The sequence below is a fragment of the Portunus trituberculatus genome, chromosome 38, assembly GCF_017591435.1.
Source record: "Portunus trituberculatus isolate SZX2019 chromosome 38, ASM1759143v1, whole genome shotgun sequence".
In the NCBI taxonomy this organism is placed as follows: Eukaryota; Metazoa; Arthropoda; class Malacostraca; order Decapoda; family Portunidae; genus Portunus; species Portunus trituberculatus.
Window position 1 is genome coordinate 18,493,304 of NC_059292.1, and position 18,647 is coordinate 18,511,950.

The window sequence follows — 18,647 nt, forward strand, 5'->3', positions numbered from 1 at the left end:
CCTTAAAATGCCTATCTGTAAGTTTGCCAGCTTTAGAAAGAAAAATAAATAAATAAATAAGTGATGACTTCAAATTTTTTCAAACTTGTGTTCACATTTTCATGTCTGGATCCTCATCTTGTACACTATTATCATAGTGTTCAGTACTACACTCACATTCTACCCCTGCTAATAGATGACTTGATAAAAAAATGCCTCTGGACAGTCAGTCTAGAAATTTGTCAGAGACTGAATATTTGGAAGCACAGAACTAGAATGGATAACAAATATATAGTGGTACGTTGATATATGAGCTGCCTGAGATACAAGTTTTTTGAGATATGAGCTATGATTTGGTCTTTTTTTCTTATTTTGAGATACAAGCAAAATTTTGAGGTACAAGTCACGCTTGGGGATATTGCTGCGATAGTCAGTGGCTTGGCGCATCGGTCCAGACTCAGCTGAGCTAATACCTACATGTTTCCCGTGGATCTCATGCACTGTGATTATGCTTTCATCATTTTCACACTATTTACTGACTTTTTTTTTTTTTTTTGTCCAAAGGAAGTGCAGTTATATGTTTAATATTTATGTGTGAATGGTGCCTGCATCCTCTTCTCTCTCCTTCCTCCTCCTCCACCATTTACCACCATTAGCCGAAAACATCCATGTCCAAGGTAAGAACACTAAATATATACTTCTGCTGTTATTTCATATATTTTCATGCAGTGATAAAGTTTGCCTGAAAAGGCAAAATAAATTTCTTCTATCCCCTACCTCCTCCACCAATGCTTATCACAGAAGGGGGAGAAAAATGTAAGCAAACCTATCCAGCTAAGGTGGTGCCTCTCTCTCTCTCTCCTACTTAAAAGTTCATTCATTCAATGAATAATGTTTACAAGATTGTCAATAAGCTCTTCTGTGATTATTACAGCACCCAATCTTCTGTGGGTGGCTATAGTTGTACACTCCTGCTGATCAACAGTCCCAAGTGAGGGTTGGGAATGCAATAACTTCCTGTGGAATGCATCCCCCAAAATAAATATGCTTTATAAGAGTAGTTTATCTATTTATATTATCTTTTTTTATGTTTCTGTGCAATAATTATTGTTTATAAATACCTTTTTCTTACCTGAAAACACTTAAAAAATAGGGGTGGTCTTTTTCAGGAGGCTGGAATGGATTAATGGCATTTCAATGTATTTCATTGGAAAAAATAGTTTTGAGGTACAAGTTTTTTGAGATATGAGCTCCGTCACGGAATGAATTAAACTTGTATCTCAAGGTACCACTGTATTATGTTTGCTTCATTCAATAAACTATCAATATCTAAAAAAAATTTTGTGTGTGTTACTGCTACATAATGGAAAATTTCTGAGAAGTGGTCATCACCAGGTGGCAGCAGTAAGCCTCACCTTACAAGTAATGTCAGTTTCTTTTATAGGGTCATTCTATACATGAATTGATATTTTAAGCATAATGGAAAATTTCTGAGAAGTGGTCATCACCAGGTGGCAACCAACAGTAAGCCTCACCTTACAAGCAATGTCAGTTTCTTTTATAGGGTCATTCTATACATGAATTGATATTTTAAGCATATCATAAAAAAAAAGATAAATAAATAAAAAAAAAAAATTACACAATTGTTTCAGAGAAGTAACAGGTAAATCTACCTTATTCATGAAAATAAATGTTGTTTTTCAGGTGCATATGGAATATTAAAGAATGTTTAGTCATCCATGTTATTTTTAGGTAGATACACTATACATATGAAATGTATTAATGCAAACAGCATAAATCATAGCCAACAAGTCATGTTATTGAATAATTCAGTAATATATGTAAACAATATTTTCAGAATTGTAAATCAATACTTTTGAATAACTTGGTGAGAACACTCATGGCAAGTCAAACCAAAACAAGCATCACATGTGCTGGTGGATATGAATACATAACCCAGCCAGCCCTTTCATATGGCCTATATAACCATCAATATAAATCAATTACAGCAGTGGTAGCAACATAGTTGTCCTTCACAAAGTGCTTTTGACACACTTGGCTGCAGCTACTTGTTTCTCCAAACAGCAGCTATCCAAAACTTCTTCCATTTAGCATCACTAGGAAATGCATGACCACCACATCTACTATAACAAGGAGGTACACAACCTGGCATGGTAGCAATTTCTCATAACATTTGAGAGGTCTGCTTTGGTTTGAACTGCTTCTTGAGTGAGTATAAAGATAATATTACTACATCCATATATAACAATGTCAGTAGTACTGCTATATTTCTCATTATTTGAGTCAAAATCAAAAAGTTTATACACTTGTACTGTGCCTTATATTAAAACAGTGATGATTATACCTGCTGATATCAATATGATTTTTTTTTCTAATGCAGTAGAGAAGGCCAGCCATGGGCAACACAATTTAAAAAAAAAAGGCCCACTTGAGTGCTGGTTCCCTAAAAGATAAGTAAAGAATTAGTCAAAATTAGGGAACAAATGTCTTGATACCTACTTCTTAAAAGAAGTCGTCGTAGGAAGACGGAAACACAGAAGCAGGTAGGGAGTTCCAGAGTTTACCAGTGAAAGGTATGAATGATTGAGAGTATTTGTTAACTCTTGCGTTAGAGAGTTGGACAAAATAGGGATGAGAGGATGAAGAAAGCCTTGTGCAGTGAGGTTGCAGGAGGAGGGGAGGCATGAAGTTAGCAAGATCAGTAGAACAATTAGCATGAAAATAGTGATAAAAAGATAGAAAGAGATGCAACATTTTAGCGGTGACAAAGAGGCTGAAGACAGTCAGTCAGAGGAGTGTTGATGAGACAAAAAAGCTTTTGATTCCATCCCATCTAATAAAACAGTGTGACTGGAACCCCCAAAAACATGTGAAGAGTAGGACAGGGACAGATAAGGTCCTTGTATAGAATTAGCAGTTGGAGAGGTGAGAAAAACTGGCGGAGACGCCGCAGAACGCCTAACTTCATAGAAACTGTTTTGGCAAGAAATGAGAAGTGAAATTTCCAGTTAAGATTATGAGTTATGGACAGACCAAGAATATTCAGTGTGGAAGAGGGAGACAATTGAGTGTGTTAATGAAAAAGAGGCGATAGTTGCCTGGAAGATTGTGTCAAGTTGATAGATGGAGGAATTGAATTTTTCAAGCATTGAAAACTACTAGATTTTCTCTGCCTCAATTGGAAATCTTAGAAAGATCAGAAGCCAAGTGTTCTGTGGCATCCCTGCATGATAGGATGTGAAAGGACGTGGAAAGATGTAGGGTGGTATCATCAGCGTAGGATGGGATAGAGCAAGAAGTTTGGTTACGATCATTATTGAACAATAAAAGGATAGTAGGTGACAGGACTGAACCCTGAGGAACACCACTATCAATAGACTTAGAAGAAGAATAGTGGCCATCTACCACGGCTGCCATAGAAAGGTCAGAAAGGAAACTTGAGATAAAATTGCAGAGAGAAGGACAGAAAATGTAGGAGGGCAGTTTGGAAATCAAAGCTTTATACCAGACTCTATAAAAAGCTTCTGATATGCATAATGCGACAGCAAAAGTTTCACTGAAATCTCAAAAGAGGATGACCAAGACTTGGTAAGGAAAGCCAGAAGATCAAAAGTAGAGCAATTTTGTCGGAAGCCATACTGGTGATCAGATAGAAGATTGTGAAGTGACAGATGTTTAAGAATCTTCTTATTCAGGATAGATTATAAAACTTTAGACAAGCAAAAGATTAAAGCTTTAGGACAGTAATTCGAGGGATTAGAACGGTCACCCTTTTTAGGAACAGGCTGAATATAGGCAAAATTCCAGCAAGAAGGAAAAGTAAGAGTTGATAGACAAAGTTGAAAGAGTTTGGCCAGGCAAGGTGCAAGCACAGAAACACAATTTTTGATAACAATAGGAAGGACCCCATCTGGTCCATAAGCCTTTCAAGGGTTTAGGCCAGTGATTGAAGGCATGAAATAGTCAGAGGAAGAAAAAAATGGATGGACAAGCCAAGAATCATCCAAAGTGGAGTTGTTAGTAAAGGTTTGAGAGAAGAGATCAGCTTTAAAGACAGAAGAGATGGCAGTGGTGCCATGAGGATGAAATAAAGGAGGGAAGGATAAAATAGTGAAGTTTTTGGAGATATTTTTTGGGTAGATGCCAGAAGTCTCGAGGGGCGTTTGAGTTTGAAAGATTTTGACATGTTCTATTTATGAAGTAGTGTTTGGCAAGTTGAAGAACAGACTTGGCATGATTCTGGGCAGAAACATAAAGTGCTTGAGATTCAGGAGATGGATGGCTCATGTATCTTTTGTGGGCAACCTCTCTATCATGTATAGCACGAGAACAGGCTGTGATAAACCAATGTTTAGAAGGTTTTGGTTGAGAAAAAGAATGAGGAATGTACACCTCCATGCCACACACAATCACTTCTGTTATGTGTTCAGTACACAGAGATGGGTCTCTGACATGGAAACAGTAATAATTACAAGGAAAATCAGCATAATACCTCCTCAGATGCCCCCCAACTGGTAGAGGCAAAATGCCGGAGGCACCTCCGCTTAGGGGGATCCTGAGGAGGGTTTGGAAAAATAGGACAAGATACAGAAATGAGATTGTGATCAGAGATGATAGGGTGACAGCATAAGCAGAAGGACTAGAGATAAGGACAAGATCAAGAATGTTAGGTGTGTCTCCAAGACGATCAGGAATACAAGTAGGGTGTTGCACCAGTTGCTCTATTACTATTTTTCTCACAAAAATTATCAATAGAAAATAAGAAAACCTCTAAGCAGAAATTTGCAAAAAATATACTAGTATATACTGAATGTATTTGTATGCACATTGAAATTAGATTAACAAGATTTTTGGATTATGTGAGTGTATGGTGAGGCTCAGCTGAGGCATCTGGTGTGTATATGTATGTATGTATGTATGTATGTATGTATGTATGTATGTATGTATATATATATACAGTAAGCCCCCACAATTGGCGAATCTCAGCTTGGTGAAATTCACTTTTGGTGGTAGGGTGGCCACGGACCACCGACTGCACGCTTGGCGATTTGAATTCAAACATGGCGGTCCCCTGACAACCCCACGGCGAACCACACGGCTCCCCAGTGACGTCAGACCTCTCTCTAAACCTATCAGAACGCAATGTGAGAGTCTCCTTCATCCATTTTGTTTGTTCTACCCTCTGTTCTGCTAACGTGGGAAGGAATTCTGGCAATTTACCACCAACATTGCCTCAACCATCGAAACAGGTGGTACCGATGGGTGTAAGGACAATGGTGGTGGCGACAAGGACGAAAGTGGGTGAGGGAAACAGGTGGAAAAACGGGAGTTACAGCCTTTATATCATGTCTTATTAGCTTTATTTATTGTTTATTGGTCTGTTTTGTACATGTGTTCTAATATGTGAAGGCAAAAAGATTTTATTTCAGCTTGAAAGATGGTATTTTAGGGGTCAAAAGAGGGACTTTGCCAATGACCACAGACTGATTGAGGCATTTTTTTAAGCTATTTATATGGTATAAAGAACTCGTGCTTGGCGAAATTCGTATTTGGCGGTAGTTTCGGCAGACTAATTTATTCACCAAGTGCAGGGAATTACTGTATATATATAAATATATATATATATATATATATATATATATATATATATATATATATATATATATATATATATATATATATATATATATTTACACACACAAACACACACACACACACACACACACACACACACACACACAACAAATATATGATACATAAATATACAATTATATAAAAAGAGATGACTTGTACACCTATTGAGTGGTTGCTGAATTTCCCTGATACCTCTCAAAGTCTTGGGGCAGGTTCACTCTGCTGGGTAGTTTTTGAAACTGAATCAACAAAGAAAAATTAAATTAGAAATATCTCTTGCAGTCATATTATTTTGAGTTAAACTTCTGAATTTGAGCTAAACACAGATCTTCCAACCCTACCTTAAAATCCTACAACACACTCAAAGCACCTTTCCTAATACAAAAGATATGAATCTAAAAGGAATTCTTATGATATGCTAACAATGACTACAAAGAAAGAGGTCAAACCCAGAAATCCAGTAAGCATTGGGAGATTATTCTACTTGAAAATGTAGAAAGAAAAGCTCTTTCTTAACAATCTGCTAAAAGCAATATCCTGAAAATTAAATACTTCTCAGATTAAATAAAACCATGCATGGCTGCTGAACTTCATCCATTGTGAAACTCAGTTGCTTGATACATTTGCCAGGAACTATGCTATTAAAGAATTCATGATACTCAATCTCCACCTTCAGAGACTTCACTGTCCACTACTAACTCACTGGATTCCTGCTTAATCCATATTATATTTGTTTGTTTCTCAGGTTCTGATTGCACACTTACATCTAATATAGAGCTAGATGCATCCTTATTAATCTCTGCCTGCAAGTCTTCTTCTTTCACTAAGAGCCTGGAGAAATGTGTATTTTCATCACAGCGTTCTTGCCCTTCTTTAGGCTCAATGATAAGCTGCCAGAGTCGAGCAAGTATTGTTAGAGGTTCTTCTGCCAAACTACATTCTTTCATTTGTTCCCATGCTACTTTCGATGTGTTATCATCAGCAGGATTAATATCTATGCCATTTTTTTTGTTACTTATACTTAAGGTAGTTTCCAGTTCCTTGAGATCAGGAGCACATTCAATCTCATCCTTTTTATTTTCTTTATTTTTCCCTAAGTTACTTTTATTTTGGTTATGCAAGGAGTCCTTCTCTACTTTAATAGCAGTCTCTAATTTACACTTTTCTACTGCTTCATTAAACTGAGTACATCTTAAATTCATGATGTAGCTTAAGACTTCTGTTTTAATACTATTATACTTCTGTATTTTCTCAAAATGTTGATCTTTGTCATTAAGTGGATCTGTTAAAACATCTAATTTTCTAGTATGCTTTCTGAACTGTCTTAAACTTGAATTTTTTGCCTCACTTTTAGAGGATGAATGCATTGGTTCAACTACCTCCTCTTCTGGACTCTCCACTTTCACAGCAACCTCAACATGCTCAATAGGAGTCCTTACATCCCCTCTATCCTCATTATAATTTTTCTTGTCTCTTTCATTATCAGATAAGAATATCTGTTTGGTCTCTCCACATCTTTCTACTTTGTCTTCTACTACTGGAGATGTGATTCTAGATGGATGTAGTGATGGTATCTGGTCATGGGACCTGCCTCTAGCAGACACCCAGGCAAGGTTGTGGAGAGTGCGTAGGGCTAGGCTTTGGCAGTCCTCAGTTTGGCCTAACACTTTAGCTCCCTGTAGTAGGCGACCCAGCACTGTCTGGTGGGTCTCCAGGTGTTTTTTATGGGAGTAGGAGTTGGTAGTAGAACGAGTGCACAGGGGACAATGCAGCAATCCCTCCCCTGTGTGTTTCCTCATGTGGTAGTTGAGCTTCTGACGCTTGGAAAATGAGGCCCCACATTCAGGACAGGAACACCTCTCAGCTCCTGTGTGGACCCTCATATGGCTGTTGCAAGCTGACTTGTCCCCAAACCGCTTGGAACAAAAAGCACACTTGTATGGCTTCTCACCTGCAAAGATGAAAGAAAATGTAATAGAAATGAGGTAATTGGTAGGAAGATAATAGTGAAGAACAGTGCTATTTCATTATCCAGTATGGTTATACCAGGGTTTCTCAACCGTGGTTTCCCAGAACCCTAGGGTTCCACAAAAGGTCCCTGAGGGTTCTGAAACAACAAGTGAGATAAGCTAAAACACTTTTTACCTTTTATTTAATTTCATATACGTAATATAACTAAACACGCAAAATAAATAATTGGTTATTGTAATATTATAATATATCACTTTTCCTTAAACTGTTATTCAAAAATTTATATTATGATATTTGTCACGTGAAATATGATGAAAATAAAATGATAAATATATGGTATATCATTTTGTTTTTGCACAGGGGTTCCTTGAGACATGTAATTTAATTTCAAGGGTTACACAAGGGTAAAATGGTCGAGAAATGCTGGTTATACAATAGTACAGAATTAATTGATTGATGCTCTGGTTGGTAAATGTTTACTTAGCTATTAGTCTCTTGCATTTACCACTTGTTGTCAAGTCTTTATACAGAGGTAACTTGCTTTAGTAAGTAATTCAGTTTTATAACCTTATACTTTATAGTGTTAGCTCATTATATTTTTAATTAAAATGGCTACCTATATGTATTTAAAGCTTATGTGTTCTAGGCTCTTGCCAGCAACATCCCTTAGCACTTTTATCTCAAGTTACTTTTCCTGATATTTTGTTGCTATGATGGTAAATAACCACTATTGAGCAAAAGCAAGACAAATGAGTGTAAAGGTGGTATGGAAACCAGGGCTGAATCAGGAATATTGTTTAATCTCTAACATTTTGACAGGAGTCTTCTTCAGAGTAACAGATATAGAAAGAGAAGCTGTACATGTACACTCTTGGTAGATCATCTTGCTGGACACCTGACAGGTGGGTATGCTGTCTGGTTATTGAGGAATCTTCCAGTAGTTTGAGAGAGGCTCACACACCATTCTCTGTAGATGGAAGACTATTTTGCTGCTGTTTAGGCAGCTTATACCTACTTCCTCTTTTTCCCCAGTCCAGTGTGTATAGCTACTGTGTCCCCACAACAAGGCAAGTAGCCGTGGTTCTCCTCATGGATGATATAAATATATATATATATATATATATATATATATATATATATATATATATATATATATATATATATATATATATATATATATATACAGTCAGCGCCAAACGAAACGCGAACTCCCGGTGCTCCTTGCGCCACTTAGTAGAAAACATAATTCTATTTGTTTCACAGTTTGAAAATTGCACCAGGAGAAAATGAATACTTGGCAACTTAGGTCACACCCCCACACATTGACAGTTGATTTAATGGCTCCAGTGTTTGACTTGACATCTGATAAGGAAGTGATTTACAGACTGATTACCAGGAATTAACGGCTGCCCACAACGTTGTGTGCACTTAAAACATTTCGCAGTTTCTCATTGTTGCATAATGTGTGGCAAACATACGACCCCGTTTGACATTGTTCATGTCATTGAACTGCATAAGATCGGGAAAACAAATAGTGAAATAGGCCGTGTTACAGGCATACCCGAAAATAAAATGAGTGTGTTGGTGAGGAAATGGTGTAGTGAGGGGTGCAAGAATGTTCCTCTCCACAAACATGGAGGTGGACCAGCAAAAAAAGTGTCTGACAATACTTTAAGTGTTATAAAGTGGGAGTTGAACAAAAATCCTTCCATCACAGCAAAACAATTAAAAGAACAGAACCCTCTTCTACTGAAAAATGTATCAATTCGTACTATTCAGAGAAATATACAGAAAAAGTTAGACTACCGAAAACTGAGGGCTCATAAAAAAACTTTTGTAACTGAAAAGCAACGCAAGATGAGATTTGCATTTGCCAGAAGTCATAAAGACTGGGACCTCATGGAGTGGAGAAAGGAGCTCTGGACTGATGAAGCTACATTCTCCATAAAGGAACTAAAGTGTGGCGTCCTCGTGACTCGTCAGCTTGTGACCCGCGCTTTACTGTAAAGAACATTAAGCACCCTCCCTATCTCATGGTGTGGGAAGCGTTTGCTTTCGGTGGCTTAGCTGACATTGTTATCCTTCCTAAGGATCAAACAGTCAACAGCAAGGTTTATTTGGGCATTCTTAACGATAATTTAGCAAACTGTTTCGCAGTTACTGGTGCCGAAATCTTGGCACAAGACAATGCGCCGTGTCACACCACTAAAATCGTTAAGGAATGGCTCCGTAGCTGTGAAGTTGACTATATTTTGGACTGGCCTGCTCAGAGTCCTGATATATCACCTATAGAAAACCTTTGGGGTATAGTTAAAGCAAAACTATGACAGGAAGACACTTCGACCATCCCAAAACTTGAGGCAGCCCTTCGTAAGGTGTGGTCGGGGATTGTCCGGTCTACTGTCGAAAATTTAGCTGATTCCGTCCCTGATAGGCTCAGATCAGTTCTGAAGATGAAGGGATTCCCCATCAACAAATAAAGGAGACCATGGTGAGTACTGTATATAGTATTACCTTTTCAATATCATCCAAGTTGTTAGCAAACCTTACTACTTCAGCTAACTAACTTTGTTTACATGTAGTTAGCATTTCGTTTGGCGCTGACTGTATATATATATATATATATATATATATATATATATATATATATATATATATATATATATATATATATATATATATATATATATATATATATATATATATATATATATATATATATATATATATATATATATATATATATATATACACAGGTAACTCTCGATTTACACGATAGATGCGTTCCAAGAGGCATCGAGTATATCAAAATTCACGTAAAACAAAACTTGTAATTCTCATATGAAACAATGGACAATAGGGGGGATGAGGGATGTGGTCCCAAAATATTTTACAAGATACTCACTTATTTGGCTAAATTAACATGTTTTTATTATTTACCATTCTAAATATTAGAAGTGTATTTAAAGTAAATGAAAAAGCAAGAAATAATAAGAGAAAGCAAAAAATAATAAGAGAAAACAACAAAATAGAGAATACGTAAACACAACACTCAATGCGTCACTGCCTTCACCACTCACACCACAGTCAGTCACCATCTTCCTCTGAGCTTTTCAACTTTATCAAAAATAACCCTGCAGTAGTATAAAAGTAAACACTAGTAAAAAAATAAACGCAGGATGCCAATGTCTTCACCCCTCACAAGCACACGCTGTCGCTGTCCACCTCCTAGTCAAGGACGTCATCATCCACCTGCGCTTCCTCCGCTTCCACGGGATCATCCACATCCTCTTCTGGTACATCTTCCACAGGTGTTTCCTTGAAAAACTGCAGCATGATGGTCTGGCACTTTTTCATGGAAAATTCTTTTGGCATCGCTGTGTAGCAGAAGAGTGCATCCATGGCAGCAGAGCTCCCACCTATTGGCCAGCTGCGGAACTCTCTGGCGTGCATTTGAAATTGCGTCTGGCGCTCAGTTTGAAAATGCGGTTGGGCCAAATCGTGTTTAAGCAAATCGATCGATATATATATATATATATATATATATATATATATATATATATATATACAGTATGAACGGTCATCTCGCGTAATATAGTCTCGCGAATTTAGCATCTCGCGCCTATTTCAAATTTCCCACCTTCTGCCATCTAGCGGTGGTAAATGAACATCTCGCGCATGTGCATAGGCTGGCGCGCCAGTTTAATGGTTGGCTTAGGTCGGTCACATCAGGGCAGAAGCTGGGTCAACAACAATTTTGCGATTTTGTTGTGTTGTGGTGCATATTTACTTTTGTTGTTAAAGTGAAAACATTCTAGTGGCAGTACAATAACTTGAAATAACAAGGAACATGAGTTCTGTGAGTGGTAGTGGCGGAAATCGTGGTGGAAACTCTGGTGAAAAACGTGGTGGACGTGAGAAGCGTGAATATCGAAAGGGAGTGAAGCTCAGAAAATATACTCTCCAGGAAAAGAAAGAAATGGTTCAGATGATGAACAATGGTGCAAGAACATGTGACATAATGCGTAAGTTTAACTGTCCTGAATCAACAGTACGATCAGTGCGCAAAAATAAAGAAAACTTGGCTGCTTCCGTGAAGGTGTTTTCTCGGTTTCCCTCAGCACGCACACTGGCTGATACTTCACAGCGCAACAGATTGCTTGCAATCATGGAACATTACCTAAATGAATGGGTAATCAGAAGGGATCGAGAGAAGGGTGATCTTTCTGGCCCTGCAATAAGATCACAAGCACGGCTGTACTTTGATTCAGTGTGCCGTAAGAAAAATGTTAACCCTCCACCCCATTTTGCGGCTTCTGTAGGCTGGCTAGCAGCATTTAAGAAAAGATATGAAGTTAAGTATGCCCTGAAGCATGGTGAAAGCAGATCAGCAGATGAGGAAGCAGCCAGAACTTACCCAGAGATTTTTCAACGTCTTGTGACTGAAGGCGGTTACAGCCGTGACCAGATTTTTAACTGTGATGAAACTGGGATTTACTGGAAGCGGGCACCAAAATCAACCCTCATCGCCAAGAATGAAAGACAAGCTAGGGGTGTGAAGCCTTCCAAGGACCGCATTACTGTTTTATTCACAGCTAATGCAAGTGGCGACTGTTTGATGAAGCCCCAAGTCATCTATCGCTCTGCTAAGCCTAGAGCATACAGGAATTGCAATATGAACCAGCTTAATGTTTATTGGGCCAGTAATAAGAAGGCTTGGGTCACGTCGGCACTGTGCACTGACTGGTTCGACAATCATTTTGTCCCTGATGCCCAGAGTTATTGCAAGAGGAAGAATTTAGATTTCAAGGTGCTGCTATGTATGGATAATGCTCCGGGCATGGTAAATTCCTAATAGGCGTCATCCTAATGTAGAAGTTATCTTCCTCCCGCCTAATACAACATCACTTCTACAGCCTCTTGATAAAGAGTTCATCTGCAACGTCAAGCTCTTTTATTATCAGTCTCTATGATGACATGCGTGTCAAGACTGACTCGCTGCAAGAACTAGAGAGGATTGAGGCTGAGCTAAGTGTACGTGACCAGGATGAGCCCGATGAACCGATCGCCAGCACCAGTTCAGACCCACCACCATCTCAGACCCGAGAAGTGTTAACTGTGAACCAGTTTTGGAAAAACTACAACATTAAGGATGCTGTTGACCGCATTGTGAAGGCCTGGCAGAAAATAAACAAAGCTACAGTGTTACACGCTTGGAAGTTTTTGTTAGGTGAGGTCGGAACAGCTGTGCGTGAGCGCCAGCAGGAAGCCACCACACTCGCAGACTGTAGAAGCTGCACGCCTGATCCCTGCACCTGGCTTTTCGGCTGTGGAGGCCAGTGACTTGCAAGAAATTATTGGTATCCATCAAGAGGAGGCTACTATTGAGGAGATGCTTGAGGAAGATGAAGCTCAAGATGATCCTGAAGAGGATGGACAGCAGGAGCAAAATGTTCAGCCAGGCGAACCGACAACTGGGCAACTGACGGAGATTCTCACCACCTTCTCACGGCTGACTGAACAACTGGAAGAATATGACAGGCGCCCATATCCACGCAGCATATTACAGCCATCTCTTGATCAAGTGATGAACATTTATAAAGACCTCTACATGTCTCGTGTTAATGCTCGCCACCAGTCACTGATCACAGGATACTTCAGTCAATCACAGGCTGCCAATGCTCTGGCTAACGTAACAGCTGAACCAGGTGAAAATGAAGAGGATGTCGACGACCTGCTGGGCCTTTTACAGGAAGATGACATCGCTCTGGATTTTGATGGCTTTGAAGCTGAGGTTGCACTCAGTGCTGGGGGTGATGCACAAACAGTGGAGGAGGGAGCAAGTAGCCAGTAGTCACGGCTCCCCACCACTACCACGCCAGGCCACTCAAGCCAGTCACAGACTCTCGTAACGTAAGTAGAAAAATATTCTAACCTTTATTATTATGTTGAAAAGTGTTTAATATTGTTTATTAACATACAGATTATGCATAACCTCGTTTATGTGAACAATTTTCAGCAAAATATTTTGTGTTTTTGGACGGTTATTTCGAGTTATAGGATGATCATGTACCATACCTAAGAACCAATTATGCTATTTACATGTATTTCAATATCGCTCATCTCGCGATTTTTCATCTCGCGGCCGATAGTCCAGTACCAATTTACCGCGAGATGACCAATCTTATCGAAAAAATATAATGATTAATTTTATTTGCGCAATCAGTTTGCTAACACGCGATTTGGCCCAACTGCATTTTCAAACTAAGCGCCAGACGCAATTTCAAACTGAGCGCCAGAGAATTCCGCTGCTAGCCAATAGGTAGGAGCTCCGGGGCCGGATCCAAGAAGCAGGTTGTTGTCTATGTTGGTCAAATTACGCGATTTATATGTAAACGCGACTCATTATACAAAAAAACCATGATACGAAAGCCACTCCGGAACGAATTAATTTCGTATCTCGAGGTACCACTGTATATATATATATATATATATATATATATATATATATATATATATATATATATATATATATATATATACAGTGATCGCCCGCGAATCCAGAATTCGCTACTATCCGGAGCTGCCCCCAAGCGTATTGAAACCTACCACGCGAGCGATCCCTCGATCCCGCTAAGCAGCAGCATTTACTCACATGCCCTCCCGGAGCTGGATCCAAGAAACTTTAACAACGTCAGAGCAACCTCCTGCCATGAAATGGCATCCATGAACACTTGGAGGGACGGTAACGAGGTTGCTATCAGGTTGCTGGGAACACCACCTCTCGAGGTGGTGTTACTGTCTTATATATACATTTATATTCACAAAACAACATTTCTTATACCCTTTTGCAAACCTTGCCCCCAAGAAAGGATTGTTTTGTAATGCATAAAATGAAATCTTACATGGAATACCAAAAAATAAAGCAGAGATGAGATTGGCAACAGACGAGGCAGAAACTCGCAGTGACTTGGCCGCTTCTTCTTCTTGTGACCCTTTAAGCTTGCGTGTTGCTTTCACCACGATATTTATGTTTCCACTCCTCTATTGCCTGCTATAATAGATATCATATCTTAGTATTCATATACGCTCATGCCATGAGGATAACCTCGACTCCGTGGCACTGAGTGATAGTGAATTACTATTGAAATACCGCTTCCCTCGGCATTAATTACTTGCTTTGGAACTTCATCTGGCAGTGTTGAAGTCAGTGACTCAGTGGGACATGCAATTTTCATTCATACCCAGATTTTGCTTCACTTACTGACTATATGCACACCAAAGCAAACTATTGTTACATAAATAGATGGGTTTTCAACACTGCCAATACCAACCCACAACCCATTCTAACTCTCCCTAATCTTAACGTTTCCATTTGTCAATACCCATTCTAACCCTCCCTAATCTTAATGCTTCCATTTGACAGCAATGTGAAATAAAACATATTTCAACAGTTATGTCAAGAAATAGAATAATACTCATACAAAACATACATAATGTTTGAAAAGGGTGAAGAAAAAGATTTTTTTTTTTCTAACTCAGTAATGTCTAAAACATTAGATAAACTCTACGTGCAATTTGGTCAAGATGAAACAATAAGCAAACCGCTCACTGTGTTTGCTACCATATATAAACAAATATCAACAACATAAGAAAATGTAAATATCGTGGTGAAAGCAACATGCAAGCTAAAAGGGTCACAAGAAGAAAAGAAGCGGCCGAGTCGCCGCGAGTCTCCACCTCATCTGTGGCCGATCTCATCTCTGCTTTATTTTTTGGTATTCCATGTAAGATTTCACTTTATGCATTACAAAACAATCCTTTCTTGGGGGGCAAGGTTTGTAAAAAGCTAATAGAAATGTTGTTTTGTGAACATAAATGCAGATATAAAACAGTAACACCACCTCGTTACTGCCCCTCCAAGGATTCATGGATGTCACTTCGCGGCAGGAAGTTGCTCTGATGTTGTTAAAGTTTCTTGGATCCAGCTCCCGCAATTCTTGTGCCTCATTTGTTGTCTGCCAGCACTGAGTATAGACGGAATCTCTTCAATCTGCCTATAATTCACCAAGATGGCCCCAAAACGTCCTTCATCTTCTTCTGCATGTGAGGTTATTTTTGATAAGTGGATTTTTGATAAAGTGGTTAAGCTCAGAGGAAGATGGTGACTGACTGTGGTGTGAATGGTGAAAGCAGTGACGCAATGAGTGCTTTGTTTACGTATTCTTTGTTTTGTTGTTTTCTCTTATTATTTTTGCTTTCTTTTATTATTTCTTGCTTTTCCCTTTACTTTTAAATACACTTCTACTTTTTAGAATGGTAAATAATAAAAACATGTTAATTTAGCCAAATAAATAAAGTATTTTGTATGATTTTTTGGGGGGACCACATCCCGCATCCCCCTATTATCCCCCCTATTATTATTGTTTCTTATGAGAATTACATGTTTGTTTTACGCGAATTTTGATATACGCGATGCCTATTGGAATGCATCTATTGTGTAAATCGAGTTACCTGTATACATTTTTTTTTCTTTTTTTTTTTTCTTTTTTACCTAGGGAAGAGGGCCAGCCAAGGGCAAAAAACAAAGTTAAAAAAAGGCCCACTTGAGCGCTGGCTCTCCAAAGAGTTCAAAAAGTGCCAAAACCGTCAGCCAGAATTAGGGGAGCAAATGCCTCGATACCTCCCTCTTAAAAGAAAAGTTGTAGGAATTCGGAAATACAGATGCAGAGAGGGAGTTCCAGAGTTTACCAGTGAAAGGGATGAATAATTGAGCATACTGGTTAACTCTTGCATTAGAGAACTGGACAGAATAGAGATGGGAGGAAGATGAAAGCCTTGTGCAGCGTGGCCACAGGAGGAGGGGAGGCATGCAGTTAGCAAGATCAGTAGAACAGTTACCATGAAAATAGCGATAAGATATAGAAAGGGATGCAACATTTCGGCGGTGAGAAAGAGACTGAAGACATTTAGTCAGAAGAGGGGAGTTGATGAGACGAAGAGCTTTCGATTCCACCCTATCAAGCAAAGCTGTGTGACTGGAACCCCCCCACAAGCATGTGAAAAGTACTCCATACAGGGACGGATAAGACCCTTATACATAGTAAGCAGTTGGAGGGGCGAGAAAAACTGTCGGAGACGCCTCAGAACACCTAATTTCATAGAAGCTGTTTTAACAAGAGATGAGATGTGAAGTTTCCAGTTAACCCCTTCAATACGGTGACGCCTATGTAGGCGTCATGAAGCCCCAGTAGCAAATACGGTGACGCCTACGTAGACGTCATATTTCTTTTCTGAGCTTTCTTCAGTTCAGTTGTCCCGTATAGTGTGTTGGATACCAACTACAAACGCTGTATGCTGTCCTTGAAATCCTAGTGCTCCTCCCACCATCCTTGTCTCCACCAATCACTAAAAATAAGCTACATGCATCCTGCCTTGTGTCTAAAATTACCCAATGGCATAGACTGTTCCCATCTCTCTCTCTCTCTCTCTCTCTCTCTCTCTCTCTCTCTCTCTCTCTCTCTCTCTCTCTCTCTCCATTCCCTCCCTCCCCATCTCCATTCCCTCCCTCTCCCTCTCCCTCTCGAAAGATAAGTTACATGCGTCTCGCCTTGTAACATTCGTGAAAACACACACACACACACACGCATACACACACACACACACACACACACATATACAAAAACAACAAATTTTCTAATCTCTCTCTCTCTCCTCCTTCGTTTCCTCTCCTTCCCTCCCCTCTTCCTCTCGAAAGATAAGCTACATGCGTCCCGCTTGTGTCTAAAATATTAACAAATGTTACACTCTCTCTCTCTCTTTTTCTCCGAAGAGAAAAGCGTCCACTTTCCTCTTCGAAGGCGATATAGTGACTAAAAAATAGCAGCATAATACACAAAGACGACAAGTATGACAAGCTTGCACGAGTTTCCCGCGCTTGGGCGCACGGCACTACCACCCGTATATCATACAAGCGGGCTTTTTTAACATCCGGCGCGAAGGGCTTAAGATTATGAGCAAAGGACGGACCGAGGATATTCATTGTGGAAGAGGGAGACAGTTGAGTGTCATTGAAGAAGAGGGGATAGTTGTCTGGAAGGTTGTGTCGAGTTGATAGATGGAGGAATTGAGTTTTTGAGGCATTGAAAACTACTTGATTTTCTCTGCCCCAATCGGAAATCTTAGAAAGATCGGAAGTCAGGCGTTACGTGGTGTCCCCGCGTGATCTGTTGATTTCCTGAAGGGTTGGACGTCTCTGAAAGAATGTGGAAAGATGTAGGGTGGTATCATCAGCGTAGGAGTGGATAGGGCAAGAAGTTTGGTTAAGAAGGTCATTAATGAATAATAGAAAGAGAGTGGGTGACAGGACAGAACCCTGAGGAACACCACTATTAATAGGTTTAGGAGAAGAACAGTAGCCGTCTACCACAGCAGCAATAGAACGGTCGGAAAGGAAACTTGAGATAAAGTTGCAGAGAGAAGGATAGAAGCCGTAGGAGGGCAGTTTTGAAATCAAAGCTTTATGCCAGACTCTATCAAAAGCTTTTGATATGTCTAACGCAACAGCAAAAGTTTCACTGAAATCTCTAAAAGAGAATGACCAAGACTCAGTAAGGAAAGCCAGAAGATCACCAGTAGAGCGACCTTGACAGAAGCCATACTGGCGATCAGACAGAAGATTGTGAAGTGACAGATGTTTGAGAATCTCCCTATTGAGGACAGATTCAAAAACTTTAGACAAGCAAGAGATTAAAGCTATAGGATGGTAGTTTGAGGGGTTAGAACGGTCACCCTTTTTAGGAACAGGCTGAATGTAGGCGAACTTCCAGCAGGAAGGAAAGGTAGAAGTCAATAAACAAAGTTGGAAGAGTTTGGCCAGGCAAGGTGCAAGCACAGAAGCAGTTTTTGAGAACAATAGGAGGGACCCCATCAGGTCCATAAGCCTTCTGAGGGTTTAGGCCAGCAAGGGCATGGAAAACATCATTACGAAGAATTTTGATTGTAGACATGAAATAGTCAGAGGAAGGAGGAGAGGGAGGGAC

At 39.4% G+C, this 18,647-nt stretch overlaps 1 protein-coding gene across 1 annotated transcript in view; it reads right to left on the reverse strand.

Annotated features, from left to right (window-relative positions):
* Window positions 1-4,213: 4,213 nt before the first annotated feature.
* The window catches only part of LOC123514885 (zinc finger and BTB domain-containing protein 24-like), a 111,904-nt gene continuing 97,470 nt past the window's right edge, over window positions 4,214-18,647 (reverse strand). The window contains exon 6 of the mRNA XM_045273144.1: window positions 4,214-7,585. Coding sequence (XP_045129079.1) covers window positions 6,294-7,585 — 1,292 coding nt within the window. The 3' untranslated portion in view covers window positions 4,214-6,293. The remainder of the gene's footprint in view (window positions 7,586-18,647) is intronic.